Source organism: Corvus kubaryi, unplaced genomic scaffold (assembly GCF_017639235.1).
Source record: "Corvus kubaryi isolate FWS band 111438036 unplaced genomic scaffold, C.kubaryi_AGA036_p1.0 37384, whole genome shotgun sequence".
Classification (NCBI taxonomy): Eukaryota; Metazoa; Chordata; class Aves; order Passeriformes; family Corvidae; genus Corvus; species Corvus kubaryi.
Window position 1 is genome coordinate 3440922 of NW_024581126.1, and position 14379 is coordinate 3455300.

The following is a 14379-nucleotide window of genomic DNA, read 5'->3' on the forward strand; positions in this document are numbered from 1 at the left end:
GGGCAGGCAGGGCCTGGCAAAGGGGAGGGCGGCGGGGCGGAGGGGGGGCAGCACCGAGTCCCAGTCCCGCTCCCACCAACCTAGAACACAGTCCAGGGAGGGCAGCCCGCTGGAGAGCAGCAGCTGCCCGTGGCGCACCGAGGGCCGAGTGCCCGGGACAGCGGGCGGGCGGGGGCCGGCCCCGGGCCTGCGCTGGAAGCTGGTGCAGCCCCGCGCCCCGCCGGCCGCCGCCATGTCAGGGCCGGGCAGCGACCGCGGCCGGGCGCGCCGGGAGGGCCGGGCCCGCGCTCCGCCAATGGGAGAGCGGTCAGGGGAACCCCCGCCCAATAGGAGCCCGCGTTGTTGGCACGTGCCGGGCCGGCGGGCGGGGAAGGGCTGAGGCGCCCGGCAGCGAGCGGGGAGGTGAGAGCGGGGCCGGGGGTGCGGATGGGCTGGGGCAGCTGGGGGGCACCGGAGCTTTGTCTGGGGCAGCTGAGGGACACCGCAGCTCTTTGTCCGGGGCTGAGGGGACCGGCAGCGGGCACGGACCGGTGCGGGGAGTGTGGCGCGGGTGCTGCGGAGGGGACACCCCCCTGGTTCCGCAGATGCCCGAGGTGTCCGTAGGGCCGGGAGCGCAGCGGGCCGGGAGCGGACAGGCTCGCCTGGCGCCGCACTGGCGGCATCAGACCCTGGAAGGGAAAAGTACTTGTAAAACGTATTTACGTAACTGCGTGTAACATAATATGTGAGTATTCTTGGGGTCCCTGTCTTGTTTGTACATGGCCGCGAACCTGTAGTAAGTGTGTGGTTTAATACCTTAATTTGGGAGCAAGATCTTGCATCAGTGTGATGGCCCTGGACCAAGACGTGTGGTAGAAAAAGTTGGACATTAAAATGCTTTGACAAATTGTAGTATGCTTGCTTTGTCAGTCAACGCTTTCTGTTTTGGTAGTCTGAATGCAAGGGAAGCCCCTCTCAGAACAGCCACTATCACAAGTATTTTTATATTTGTTTTTCATCTGTTGGTGATTCAGATGCATCCCAAGCTACTTGAAGACATTTGTACACAGCAGAATATAAAAACGAAGCTTTAGCCACTACATCCCTCACTCTCACACTTTAATTTCAATGAATAATGTTTACTGTCGTTCTAAGCCAAAATTTTGAGCACCTGTTGTTCTTGAGTCTCTTCTTAATTGAGGGGAAAAAATCCTCATGTTAAATATGAGCAGCATGAAAGAGCAACAATATGTGGGCAGTCCTGAACCTCAGAGTTTTCCCTTCATATCCAATTCAAGCATGAAGCTTCAGTATTATGTTTCCCTAGCTGATGAAATGGCTTTTTTTTGCTGCTGGCCAAGCTTCTTTACTTGTTAAGCAGTGGACAGTTTTAGATCTTCTATCAGAAGTGTCAAGAGGTTGTCATAATGTCCTGTATTTGCTGGTAAACTGTAAAATACTGAATAATGTTTAATTTTAAATATAGATTCTTGTTTAGTGAAAGTTAGAAGTATCTGTCTGTAGAGGAGAAAATCAAAGGACATTTGAAAACATGGCAAGAAATAAATATAGCTGTTCAATTTCACTTCTGTAATACGTGACCAATGAGTTGTGACTATCTGGAATAGGAAAGGCTAGCAAAATAAAGACCCAAACATAATTCACAATTCTTTTAAAAGAATTTGGGAATCTGGTTTTGTCAGTGGGATCCTGTGGTGTAAATTCTGTATAACTGAGTGAGGAGGCTGAAACATAGAGAGAGGTCTCCACTTTTAGAATATCACAGTAAACTCTGCCACTGCACTGTCATCCTGGAGCCCAAAACCCTAAATATTTCAGGTATGAGTGCTTGCAGGTGTGTGTAACACTTCACAATTGCAGGATATCTGTTGGAGACCTTTGTTGTAGAAGCTCATAACCCAATCAGGATATCTTTGGTAAGTCACTACTTATCTGTCAGCATCAAGTGATAAACTCCATGTACTCAGTCTCAGTGATGGTTTTTTCCCATTCCAAGCAGTACATTTTCTTTTCTTACTTCATTAACACAAAGTATTTCCTTGTTTGTTTTTTAAAAATTTTTAAAGTTCTTTTAAAATTACACTATTATAGGTTGTCTTAACTTCACAGGATAGGTGTAAACGTACATCCAGGGCTGAGCCCTCTCTTTTGTTCTTTCATTTCTCATTACATGCCTGACATGTAAGGGTTTTTTTATACTTTTTTTACCTCATTTTCCTACAGGGCAGTTAAAATTGGAGGCTAAATAATTCTTTCTCTTTTTTTCCCCCCTCTTTTCTATTGGAGCCCACATAATGAAAGTATTTTGCAAATGGGAATGCTTGTGCCCCTACCAGTTTTAGTATTTCTTGGATAAAGTGCACGTTTGCGGGAAATCTCAGTGGCTCAGGAACAGGTACAGTGGGTCAGGGCTGCAAAATAGGAAGTGTCACTTCCTTCTCTTCCTCTGTTTCCAGTCCAGCAAACCCTGGTGCTTATCAGTTCCCTGCTTGAGCTGATTGAGTCACTAACCTGACTTGGAACTGTCTAACGACTTTCTTAATAGCTGTATTTTGTGTCATCCTGCCGAGCTGATGCTGTATGGAAAAGGGCAGATAACACACAGTGGGGAGGGGCAGCCGAACCTTCCAGCTCTTGCTAGCTGTGAACTTTGTAGCTATTTCAGAATCATGTATTTTTAAATAAAGTGATATTTTTGTTACAATTTTTTTTTTGGTAGACATCCTTCCAAATGTAGAGAAACCGTGTCTTACATTGTAACTTACAACAAGACAGACTGTTTCATATATAACCAAAATAATGGAGAAGTGGATACAATTTTTCAGTACAAGAACTGAACTTCTAAAATATGGCAGTAGTTCTGTTTGTGATGTTCATTTTTCCTCTCTCACATTTTAACATGATGAGTGCAGTTAAATTCCTACTGATTTAGAAAGCGAGTGGAAATGATCTGTTTTTCAATAGGTGGGTTTTTTTTTCAAATTTTAGCATTTAATACAATAAAGCTTTCCAAGTGAATATATGCTTATGAAAATACTGCTTACAACATCTGACTTTACCTGTATTTCAGACAAATAGAGAAGGAACTAATTTAATGGAAGTTTAATTTCATATTTATTTTTAGTTAATTATTTTTAAATCAATGATGCTTCATTTTTAGGAAAAATAATAGCTTTTTCACTCTTTTTGAGTGATTCTGAAGTTTTGGTTATATTCACATGTCCAATTTTGAAAGGTGAATTTTCAGTCATTGGAGAAGATCCCACTAGGATCTGCTGTCTGGCAGAAATCAAGACCACAGGAATTGTAATTCTGGACATTACCCTAAAAACCCCTCATCCTCAAATGCACATTATGAGGTAGATAAGTCCTACTATTTCTGCTCTAGGGGTGGAGTGGAAATGCAGAGAAACTAAGGAATGTGGAAATGATTTCAAGTGATCAGGAAGTGCCTTAGGAAGTTGTTTCTTGTCAGCTGAGCTGTGGCAATGGACAGTTGTCTCAGTTCATACTCAGCTCATTGGAGAATGGAGAGGTTTAAACATTTGTGTCTATATTGGGATGTCTTAAACTGTAGAATAATCAACTTTCCTTCCTCGCAGCTCACATGTTGTCATGTAGACCTGGTCAAATGGTGATGTCAATTTTTACTGCAAATCCTAACTGTGCTATGGAGAAATCAAGCTCTCTTGTTTTCCTCTTCTTGTACACTTGCTGGTCCAATTCAGCTACTTGTCTATGCAAAATGAAGATTCTAAGGTGGATTAAGAGGATTTGGTGTGAAAATTCCCTAAGGAAAAAAAGATGGAGGGAATACAATGGTGAGTTAGAGAGCAATCGGAACATCTGGGAAAAGGTTATGGTTCGGAATTTGATCTGCAAGTACGTTTGACATTTCTCTTCAAAAGCTGTAGCCTACAGATTTGGGGAAAATCCTGCTGTCCCCAGAATAGCAGCCCTTGAAGTGTGCTTTGGGTATTTGTGGCTGATAAGAGGAGCACAGTTGCCATGGCCTCTCTTTACCATGTGGGTTACCCGTGTAGGCTCGTGGGACCTCCAGTTAACGCCAGCAGCATTGCGTGGGCAGTGTTTCTCAACGACACGGTGCTATTGATGTATGTGTTCTGTTGTCTTTGGTTTCAAATTACTGGTTTTGCTAGGTTTTAATTGTGCCTTACAAGATTCATGTATGCTCTTGTCCTTCTGTGACAATGAACAAAATGCTGTTCGTTTTGGAATAAAACACCAGTCCATTTTATTTCAAACCCTTTGTCTGCCCGACCAGTTTTCAGTGATGTTTTTCTGTTGGATTTATGTGTGGGATAGAGAACTATAAAACACATCCTAGTGGCAGTTTTAATTAGTAATCTTATTAGTGTTTGCTGTTACATCGCCAGGCTGCTTTGCTCATCATTTGTGGAATGTGCTGGTATTAGACTGTACTGATTAAAGTTTTATAGTCACCAAATGAGATTAGCTACTGAGTCACCTGACTAGGCTGGGTTTGCAGTCATGTGACCCAGTGCCCTGCTGAGCTCCTGCTGCGAGCTGAAACAAGGTAGTTTGCTTTTGAGATGTTCTTAAGTATCTAACAGCATGGGTCGTGGATTATGGCTGCAAAGAAGATGGCTTCATTTTCCTGATCTTTGAACTGGCTAGAATGGGATAAGTTTGAAAGTGCAGGATCTTCAGGCCATGAGCCAACAACTGGAAAGAATGTTTAATCCTGGCAGCTCTGACACCAAAAGACCTGTTTTTTTCAGTGTGAAAAATCTTAAAGACTACTTATCCAGTCAGTCTGTGGCAAACGAAAGAATTAGTTGGAGTGTTTAGGACTTGCCAGTTGTATGATATTATATAAAACATGATCTGATCGTATTCAGAAAGCCTCTGGATGTTACCTAAATGCATCCTTGTGGGTATCCTGAGCAACAGGAAAAAAATCTAAACCCCTGTCAAATTTAAACAGCTCTTTAAAAATAGAAGTAAATTAAGAGACATGAATTAAAGTAGTATGTGCTGAAGACAAGAAATTATTTTAGGAGTTATTTAATGTTTCTGTAATTTCAGAATTGTGCGGTATAATATTACAGAAACCTGCAGAACAATAATCTTGAAAATGAATCGTGAGTTTAACTTAGTGTTTTAATAAGCATCATACAGATTAGTGCTATATTTAATAGAGATTATTTTCCTTGTATTTATCATACTTTCTGGTGAGACCCACAAACATGGAACCTCAGGTTTCCAGTGTACTAGCCAATAATGTTTTCTGGTTATTGTCTTCCATAGATATTCCAGATAAGAATGCTAGCTTGATTTTTCAGCTACCACCCATGTGGAAGTAACTTCAGATAGCGGCGTATCCTCTAACAAGCAGTTTTGTCCCCGTTCATTGCCCGTCTTGGATTTATGAAGCACTCACTCTTTAGTCTGACAGAGACAGGGGAGCAGTGGTCGGGCTGGACTGAGTGTGGGTGTGTTAGAAGGAGCTGGGTAGCACTGGGAGCAGGGATGCACTTCCTGCCCCAGGTCAGGATGCTGCTGCTTCTGTCTTTCCCAAGTAGTGATCTTGGTCAGAGGCTTCACAAAAGAGCACAACCCTCAGGTTTCTCTGAGGACAAGATCCTGCAGAGCCATCCGTACATTCACATGGATTCAGTGGACTTTCCTCTGCTTTCCACAGGGTGTGGTGTGAACCAGGATGTGCCGCAGTAAATAATGCAGTAGAGATGTGTAACTCTACCTGGGTTGAGCACAGAGGGGATGCCTTGCTTGCTCTTCGAATAATATGATCAGAATGGTAAATTAATTAGGTCACTGAGAGGCAGATGAAGAAAACAGTCATTTTGGCCTTTAAGTAGTCAGGAATTAAACTTTAGATTTTTCAGGTGAGTTATAAAGTTTGATAAAAGACAAGCAAGCAACCTAGTAAAACTCATTGTAAAGCCAGATTCACAACTGGCTACTTAGGGAAACTTAATTGTTTCAAATTTGGAATAATGTTTTGGTGAAAAAAACCATCAGAAAGCACTGAATATCTGGCACTTTTTTAAAAGCCAGGCTGTATTTTAGCAAATTATCATTATTCTTTATCTCAGTGGATTCAGCTTCCATCTCCTACACTGAGCTTGCCAATTCCATGCTAGAATGCTGTATTTGTGAGAATCCCATTCCAGGAGCGTGTATCTTGGAGCAGGGCTGCCATTTTTTTCCCCCAGGTACTCTATTGCATTTTCTGAGAGATAATTTATTTTTATTCCTCTTACATATATTAACATTTAAAAGTGCAGAAACTGAACCAGATTGAGGGAAACCAAACTGTTATCAAGGTCCTAGAACTAACAATCCTCTATCTGGTAACTGCAGAATAACTTGGTGTATTGCAAATGGGACAATTAAAAATTAAAAAAAAAATAAAAACAAAGCCCCAAACCTGAGGTTGTGGTTGTTGCTGGAAACGTGAGCATCACCAATTGTTTCGAAGTCCTGTCTTGGTTTTGTATGAAAAGAATAGATGTGTGTTATTTCATTGCAATGAGGGAGTAATTAATCTGAAGTTTTAGCCCTAAGGCTTATTAGTACATGTGTGTCTCTTCAGTAGCATTGTTTTCAATATTTCTGTGATTTATAGCTGTGACTGTGTCCCTAGCAAAGGAATAAAGGTAATGGAGCTTGGTTTTTTACACCCATCTTTTATATTTCTGAGAAAATTGTTGCACATTCTTGGAGTTTCATGCTTCCACCTGTTCTCAGTTGTGCTTCCAGTGGTCCAAGAAGTGTGAAGCAGTGTTTGATCTTGGTGTTCTCGTGCTATTGCCAAGCCACAGTGATTTTTCTCATAGAATTTTTAACATTTCTGGCATGAAAGAGCTGGAATTCATAAACATTAAATTGTAAGAATATCATCAATTTTCTTAGCAACACAAAATATCTGTGAAAGGAGTTGTATGACCAGTCCCTGATTTTCCTTTTAGAAAAGCAATGTATTATGGAAGAAAGGGCAAGCTACATTCTGTATTTTTGGAACAAACCAAATGAGCAAATTTAGATGAAATAAAATCTGATCACTTATTAAAAACCTAAATAGTTTTTAAGAAGGCAATTCAGGGAGACAGAATATTAGTGGAGTTATACAGTGATTATCTCTGTACTGTTTTTCTGTTTTACAAGTACTTACGTCCTCATTTGAAACTCATGTTTGGGGTGGATGTCTGTGGTAAAATAAGCCACACATAGGCCCTGCTTGGTGATGTGTTTGGTATCAGTGAGAGTGCAGGTTGTGGGGCTGGAGTGTGCTCATGTCTTGCAGGTGCTCTGCACCTCGGCATAGAACCATTTGCTAAACCAGAGAAAGGCACCTCTACTTATTTGCTTCAGTAAGTAGTCAGTTTTCACATTTATTATTGTGTCAGCTGTATCTTTTACTTTAAACCATCAAATTAAATAATAGCTTATGCTGGCTTTCTATTATAGTTCATGCATTTAAAACCTGGAACTCAGATAAAAAGATAGTTTCAGAATAAATTCAGTATATTATTTATGAGTGGAGCAACACATTAGCATGGAGTTCACAATAGATCATATCGCTTTTATTCCATCTTACAAGCTTAGCAGCACAAACAGAATAATCAACATATTATTTGGCTGTCATCTGCTGAACAGAAACCAGAGATCACAAGGAGGTTTTCCCTAGCTGCAGTGATGGCCTTTTTGTTCCAAGCCCCCATCTGGGAGGGCCATGGTGTGTTATCATATGGAACGCGGGGTTTGCTGTAATCTGCTTAGCTGCACTGCAGTTTGAATCTTTATTCCATGTTTGTGTAATTTATAATTTTAATGAGACCATGGCTCTTGTGGGCTTTGAAATATATTAAAAGCTCTTTTGTGCATATGCTTTTGTTCTTGCTTAATAGGCTCAGTGTATTTAAAACTGATGAATTTTTATTCATGGATTTGGGTGTCTGGGGATTAACTTAGACTGAATATCATTGCACTCATCTATTGATGTTTGGAACTTTTTTATACTTGTATCTCTAAGTGGAGAAGACCTTACAGAGGTTGTGTTTTACACATAAACCAGCTCAGAAATAACTAATAAAGTTTTATTGAGCAATGAGAAAAAATACTGATTACAGTTTATTTTTACTGCATAAACTCTCATGAAGTACCATTTTGCTCTGAAAAAAGTCCTTGAATCCACGTACATGTGTGGATTTAGAACTTTGTAACTAAAAAGCCGTTTGGGCGGTCAACATTTTTGCAGAATAGTAACAGTGATAAGCACTTGGTTTGCATTTTTCTTCTGGTCTAACCTGAAAATGTAAATAGTGAGCACTCTCTTGTCTGTGTTGCCTTTGTCCTGTTTTTTAACGCATTTTTTAGTGCAGAGTGTGCATAAGCTATTTCCTTAGAAGGTGATGCTCATAACTGGGGAGTGTTGATGAACATACAGAAGGATTCTTCATTGCTGTTTTCTGACAGTGCTAAAACTGTTTTTTCGTTGTTGTTGTTTTTTGCTTTTGTATTTTTCAGATGTTTAATGGTTTGTTTATGGTTTAATTGTCTGTCAGGTTTGATTTACTGTTTGTTTGAAGATCTCAGACTGTGTGACTTCTGTGTTTTCTGTGTTCCTAAACCACTGCGGACTACTCTAATGATGGCATTCTCTCTGAGACCAACATTGGCAATAAGATGGAGACAACTGTATTTTTTCTAAATTGTCTTGCTGATGGTGTACTGAAATGTGGAGGGGTTTTGGGTTTTTGTTTGTGGTGTTTTTGTTGGGTTTGCTGGTTTTTATCAGCAAATCATCCTCTTTGTAATGACATAATATTTTAAGTAAAAAGCTTTTTTAGTTCTCAGTGCATAGGGGAGTTATTTACCCCTCTTCTATTCACTGCTTTGAGTAGTATTTCCAAAATCATGTTTCTACAAGATGTGTCAGCTGGGAAGTGCAGAGGACACATGAGCCATGGGCAACTTCAGGTTCTGTAGGGTTGTAGATTTTTAGTGCCTATTGTGAAAATTAGGCTTGTAACTCTTTGTCTTACTAAACTGAAATGAATTTTCAATGTTTATATGTCTGTGTCTCAAGAAAGTGAATATATTGAAATTTAAGATCAACACATGTAGTTATTTTACCCTTGTGACATAGGCATAGTACATTTTTCTCAGTTACCAGGAAGGTGACTGTGGTGTCTGCCAGACCTTTGGTGTTTGTCCTGGCTTTGACCTTGTTGCAGAAGACTGTAAAGTGAATATTTTGGCATCCCTCAGAGACTCAGGCTTGCCGTACATGACCACGCCTTTGCTCAGCTATCTGTATTTCACTGTTCAGTAAAGAGGAGTGTGTGGAGCTGTAGAGGAGAAGCTTTGGAATGCATCTGGCCATTAAAACCGCATTTTATCCAGGGTTGTGGAAGTGTTAGGAGCTGCTTCCCAAAGGCAATAGAACTAGTGAGAAGTACCTGAAATCCGTGTTGAAAAATGATGGTAGTCTCTGTTTATTTAACACCAGCGAATTGCGTTATGTGTGTCATGTTTACAGGATTAATCTCCTTGTCAGCTTGAGATCAGTAGATGAAGGAGCTCTTGTTGGAGACAAACTGGCAGTGCCTAGTAGAGATAATGTGTAAAAAAGTAATCTCTTCCAGAATATCACCAAGCTTGTTCAGATTTGCTGGACCAAGTCCAGTGTTTCTTCTAGAGTAAAGCAACAGCTGGAAATAAAAACCAAGTTCTGTCTGATCCCCAGCACAGAGGGACCTTTTGAAAATTGTTCTTTGTTTTGCTTTAGGTGTTCAGAATCCTCAGATTGTAATTAGAATATTTAAAGCATTTGGTATATTGTGTATCTAATATGGGAAGAATCCTAGTAAACAAGATATACACCCTTTGCTCTTCTAGCACATGTAACGTCAATTTCATGCAGAAGTTTTAAAATAATAGTTTAATATGAATAACAGCTCAAACATAAATATTTAAATGGCCTACTCAGTGTGCAGTTTTTAATTTGGGTTTTTGGCTTTTTCTTTTTAAAGTACTCTCAGAGTAACTCTGGGAAAGAGATGGTGCAAGTTATGTGTAGAGAAATGTGTCTGGTTAGAAGTGGACAATGTTAGGAGAAGAGTTTCTGTTATGGAAGGAAAAACTGATAATCTCTCCCTACATAGTCAATGAAATTCCAGAATTGGGAAGCATTATACAAAGCAAATGCAACTGTAAATTTTTTATGAAAGTGAAAAATCTATTTAGTGTCAAGTCCAGTGATTTGTTTAGTCACACTGTCAGTGGCTGCAACTTCAATTTTCCTGTATTAAAAAATTCAGCACCATATGTTAAACTGTCTTACACAATGCCATTGGTTTTCTGGAAATGATAAATCTGCTCATTGATTTCCTAATTTTATTATGTACAGTTAATTGTAATCCAAGATTACAGCAAACAAGATGTTAATTTCTAGACAACCTATGTACATTTCCCTCAGAGTGAGTGTTACAGAAGCAAAGAGTAGAAAGAGAATACCATTTGTGCTATCCTCACAGGAGCTGTCAATAAAAGATGTAATAGGGGATTTAGGAATCTGGAAATGGCCAACTAATTTATGTGAATCTATTTTATTTCAGCTAGAAAGCCCAAGCTCTGTTTCGTCTGCACTGCATATTGCAGAGCACAGGCTGTCTATAGAAAACCAGGCGGCTGCATATGGATAGTCCCTTGATATCATTCACTTGCTGTGTAATCTTATTATGCAAAGTTCTAATCTTCACCTAGAATGAATGCCTCTGGGTCAGAATATAGTCATATCAGGGTTTTTGAGGTCATGTTTTGTGATCCTTAGCTTATTCTTCTAAGTAGAGCTGGGATTTAAAGAGTATTCCCCAGACACTAGCAGAGATAGACAGCAAAACCTGCTGCCTTTTTGGAAGACAAGACCAACATGAGGTCCCTGGTAGGATTAAACTTGATTTGTAGCTGTAGGATTTTTTAACAGATGTATTATTGGACAGGGAATAGGGGGCCACCAGCACAGCGAAATTGGATCACGATTGGCATTCTCAGGGAGTCCGCTGGCTGCTAAAACAGCAGCTGCATGTGGATTTGACTTCTTTCAGGTGAAGCGACTTCCAGTCATTTGGAAAGGATGGGATGAAAAGGAACCTTGGTGATAATTTTGATGTCTGCAAGATTTAGTACCAATGTAATGGGATTATCGGTAACACCTTCACTGCAGAAAAAGCCACCTGGTGCTATAACTGGCAGCAACTGAGAACTAATCCTTTCCCATCTCTTGGATGTCATTCATGAGGCTCAAAGTGATTTCTACCCTGCTAGCTGTGATTAATTTTATAAACAAACAAACAAAAAACCAAGTGATGAAAGCATAGGCTATGGAAGAAAAAGGAAACAGAAGATAATAGTAATTACATTTTGCATTTTATTTGCTGTGGGGGATAAACTATACAGTTCTGGTAAAATAACCAAATTGTGTTCTCTGTGATAAATATGGATGTGTGACCTTTTTTAACCAATGTCTACTTGAGTATAAATTTTTCAGCTACCTGCTATATGATAGTAGGTAGTACCTGGAAGTAATTACAACAGGTTTTAGGCCGTTAGTTCTGCAATAAGGATGTTGATACAACAGAGCCATTAAGTTTTCAAGGGGCCCGTGACTTAAATAATTTGTTTTGTTGTGCTTAATGATCTTATGTTCGATCTGGTGGAGTTGCCGGCTGATCGTACTTTGTATTAAAATTGTGTGATGTGGAAAACTGTTCAGCTGTTTACTTTCTTGGGATCAACAAAATTACATTGTTTTAAAAATGTACTGATATGAAGTTCTCCGAGGAAACAATTATATTGTAATGACACTCCAGTTAACTATTTCTGTGTGGGTTTTTTTAAAATAAACTAGTTTTTTCTGGTGGTTTTTTTTACTGGACTTGCTCTTGCTGCAACCACTTATTAACTAGAAATTGTTACTTAAAACTACATGGAAACTTTTAGGATTGTAGTTATTCTGTGGAATGAATATTAGATGTCTAAAGATGAACCTTAACATTTAAAACACCCTGCCAATCCCCAGGAGGTACCTTGTCTGGGTCAGACTTGTGTAATCCAGGTATATATGTGCCTTCATTTGAAATTAACTTTCTTGAGTAATAGTCAAAAGCTTTTATATAAAGCTAAGAATTTTTTCGTTATTATCATAAAATCTGATAAGCTTGACCATTTAAAAAAAGTCCTTTGTACTACATTTATAAATGGGGATTGGTGAAATCCATGTCTTGGGAGTTAAGAATTTTATTTTAAGAGAACTGGGAACAAAATTTGAGAGCTCTTCACTCATATTCTGTCCTTGTGGTTAGTTTTTTACCATGAGAGCTCTAGCAGTAGGCAAAGCTCACTCTGAACCGTGGGTTTCCTTGAATAGCTCACAAATCTACTTGCAAACATCACAGGGAAACACATGTTCAGGGTAACTATCCCTAAGTTTGTGTCATCCAAAATCTGAAAGGAAGTCACTTGCAATCACTTTGAAACTTATTTTCTGAGATGTATACCAGTTGTTTGTAGTTTCATAATAAAAATATTTTAGTTACAATCTGACAGCTGTTGGCATGAGACGTTTGCATATTCTCTTGATGTTGTTACTGTTTATTTGTCCCAATTTGATCTGCGTACTCTGGGCATCGTAACGCATTGTTTATACAATTCCTTTTTACCTGCAATGCTCACGGGTGCCTAAATTCTCTACTGTCTTTATATATTAATACAAGGTTTCTGAATAGCATGGAGCAAAACTAGAGGATGCTTGTGCAGTACTTTTCTGTCTACCCAAACTGAGAAGCAATGTGACGCTTCCTTTCTAGCAGGTGCTGTTAAGAAGTATTGATGATGGACTTCTCTCAAAACATAGTTGTGGTCATGCATTCACACTAGTTGTGCAACTAACATTCATCTGCTGTCCCTCCACCTTCCTTTTATCACCTGTACCACATTTCTGGGCTCACAGTGTGTCTGGCCCTAAGAGTAAGGCATTGGTTGGTGCTTTTCATAGTGCACTAGGTTGGGAAGAGCCAGCCACTTCTCTGCCTCTCCAGAATGAATTCTGCTGAAAGTGCATTCCCCTTCCAGAGGAGCTGTTTCAGTTCCTGCAGTGTGCTGGGTGCTGCTTTTGCTAAGGATACAATTCAAGACTTTTCTGTTTTCAATTGTATTTTGGGTCATTACTGTGAAAATGGTCAGATAATCTTATGAATGTTGAATCACAGCTTGGTTTAAGCTGTTCTAGTCCAGAGAAGTTTATGTAAATAAAAAAAGTACATCTTTTTTGGAACAAGGAAATGAACTTGGTAGAGAATATTTGCTCCCAATAATGGTTGTCTTTTGAATGTATTCAGGCAAAATTCCATTAAATTCTAGTGAGAGTTGTAAAAATAAAGATAGGCACTTTTAAAGTCCTGTCTTTAATTAACTAAATGTCATGAAAAATAAAAGGAGATGTCTTTATTTCATTTTGAAGTGGGCATATTTTACACAGCATTTTTCTCTTTTTTTTCTTTTTAACATAGTGCATTTGCTTATCAAACTATATTGGGACATCTTAATAGAAGAGGGAAATCTTGCAGTGGTTTTAGTTCATTATAGGGCAACACTGAGTTTAAGGGGAACAGGTTTCTTGCAGAATGTAGAACTTTCTTCAGTTACTTCAGTATATCTGTTTTCCACTTCCTTAAGATAAATATATGTAACCATCAAATTGGGTTAAGGCAATACTTTATTTGGATTACCATTGCCAGAATTGGATCTCCTAATCAGAGTTGACTTGAATATTTGGGGAAGGGGGTCAGAAAATGTTTACAGACTAATGTGCTGCAGAAGTTACACCACTGTGCTGCAGCTGAGAACAAAAAGACCTGATGCCTTATTTCTACAGGTACATCTGATTATTTGTTGGTTTCCTTACACTGTTGGTTTTTTTTTTAATCTTGTCCATCTGTTACACACAAAAGATAGGTTTGTAAATGTTAGATTGTTTGTTATCAAATAAATGATACTCTTCTGTTTTGCTGTAGAACCAGCTGAACAACGTACCACTGTAGGATGCTTCGCAATGTCCTAGGAAAAACCTTCCGATTTCTGGGGTACACTGTGCAATATGGCTGCATAGCACACTGTGCCTTTGAGTACCTTGGAGGAATTGTTGTGGTAACTCTTCATTTTCATGACATTTAAAAGAAGATAAAACTGTAATACTGAAATTGTTATGTGTGATGATGCCAATATTTCAGGTTTCTTAATTTTCTTTATTAAACACAATTTATGGGAAGCAGGTCCAGCCTTTGTGAAAGTTATTTGTACTTTCAACAT

The 14379-nt window shown here is 39.3% G+C and overlaps 2 protein-coding genes across 8 annotated transcripts in view; one reads left to right on the forward strand and one right to left on the reverse strand.

Annotated features, from left to right (window-relative positions):
- Positions 1-254, reverse strand: part of ELP4 (elongator acetyltransferase complex subunit 4) — a 136603-nt gene extending 136349 nt beyond the window's left edge. For 4 of the 5 annotated variants that reach the window (XM_042035522.1, XM_042035516.1, XM_042035519.1 and 1 more), the window contains exon 1: positions 81-254. In XM_042035522.1, the coding sequence (XP_041891456.1) occupies positions 81-234 (154 nt within the window). In that variant the 5' untranslated portion in view covers positions 235-254. The remainder of the gene's footprint in view (positions 1-80) is intronic. The other variant, XM_042035520.1, reaches the window with a different exon arrangement.
- Positions 255-319: 65 nt separating this feature from the next.
- The window catches only part of IMMP1L (inner mitochondrial membrane peptidase subunit 1), a 32516-nt gene continuing 18456 nt past the window's right edge, over positions 320-14379 (forward strand). Inside the window, exons 1-3 of one of the 3 annotated variants that reach the window (XM_042035669.1) lie at positions 375-402; positions 8574-8689; positions 14085-14217. In XM_042035669.1, coding sequence (XP_041891603.1) covers positions 14113-14217 — 105 coding nt within the window. In that variant the 5' untranslated portion in view covers positions 375-402; positions 8574-8689; positions 14085-14112. Of the gene's footprint in view, positions 403-8573; positions 8690-8713; positions 14218-14379 lie in introns of those variants that run through there. The other 2 variants (XM_042035668.1, XM_042035667.1) reach the window with 2 other exon arrangements.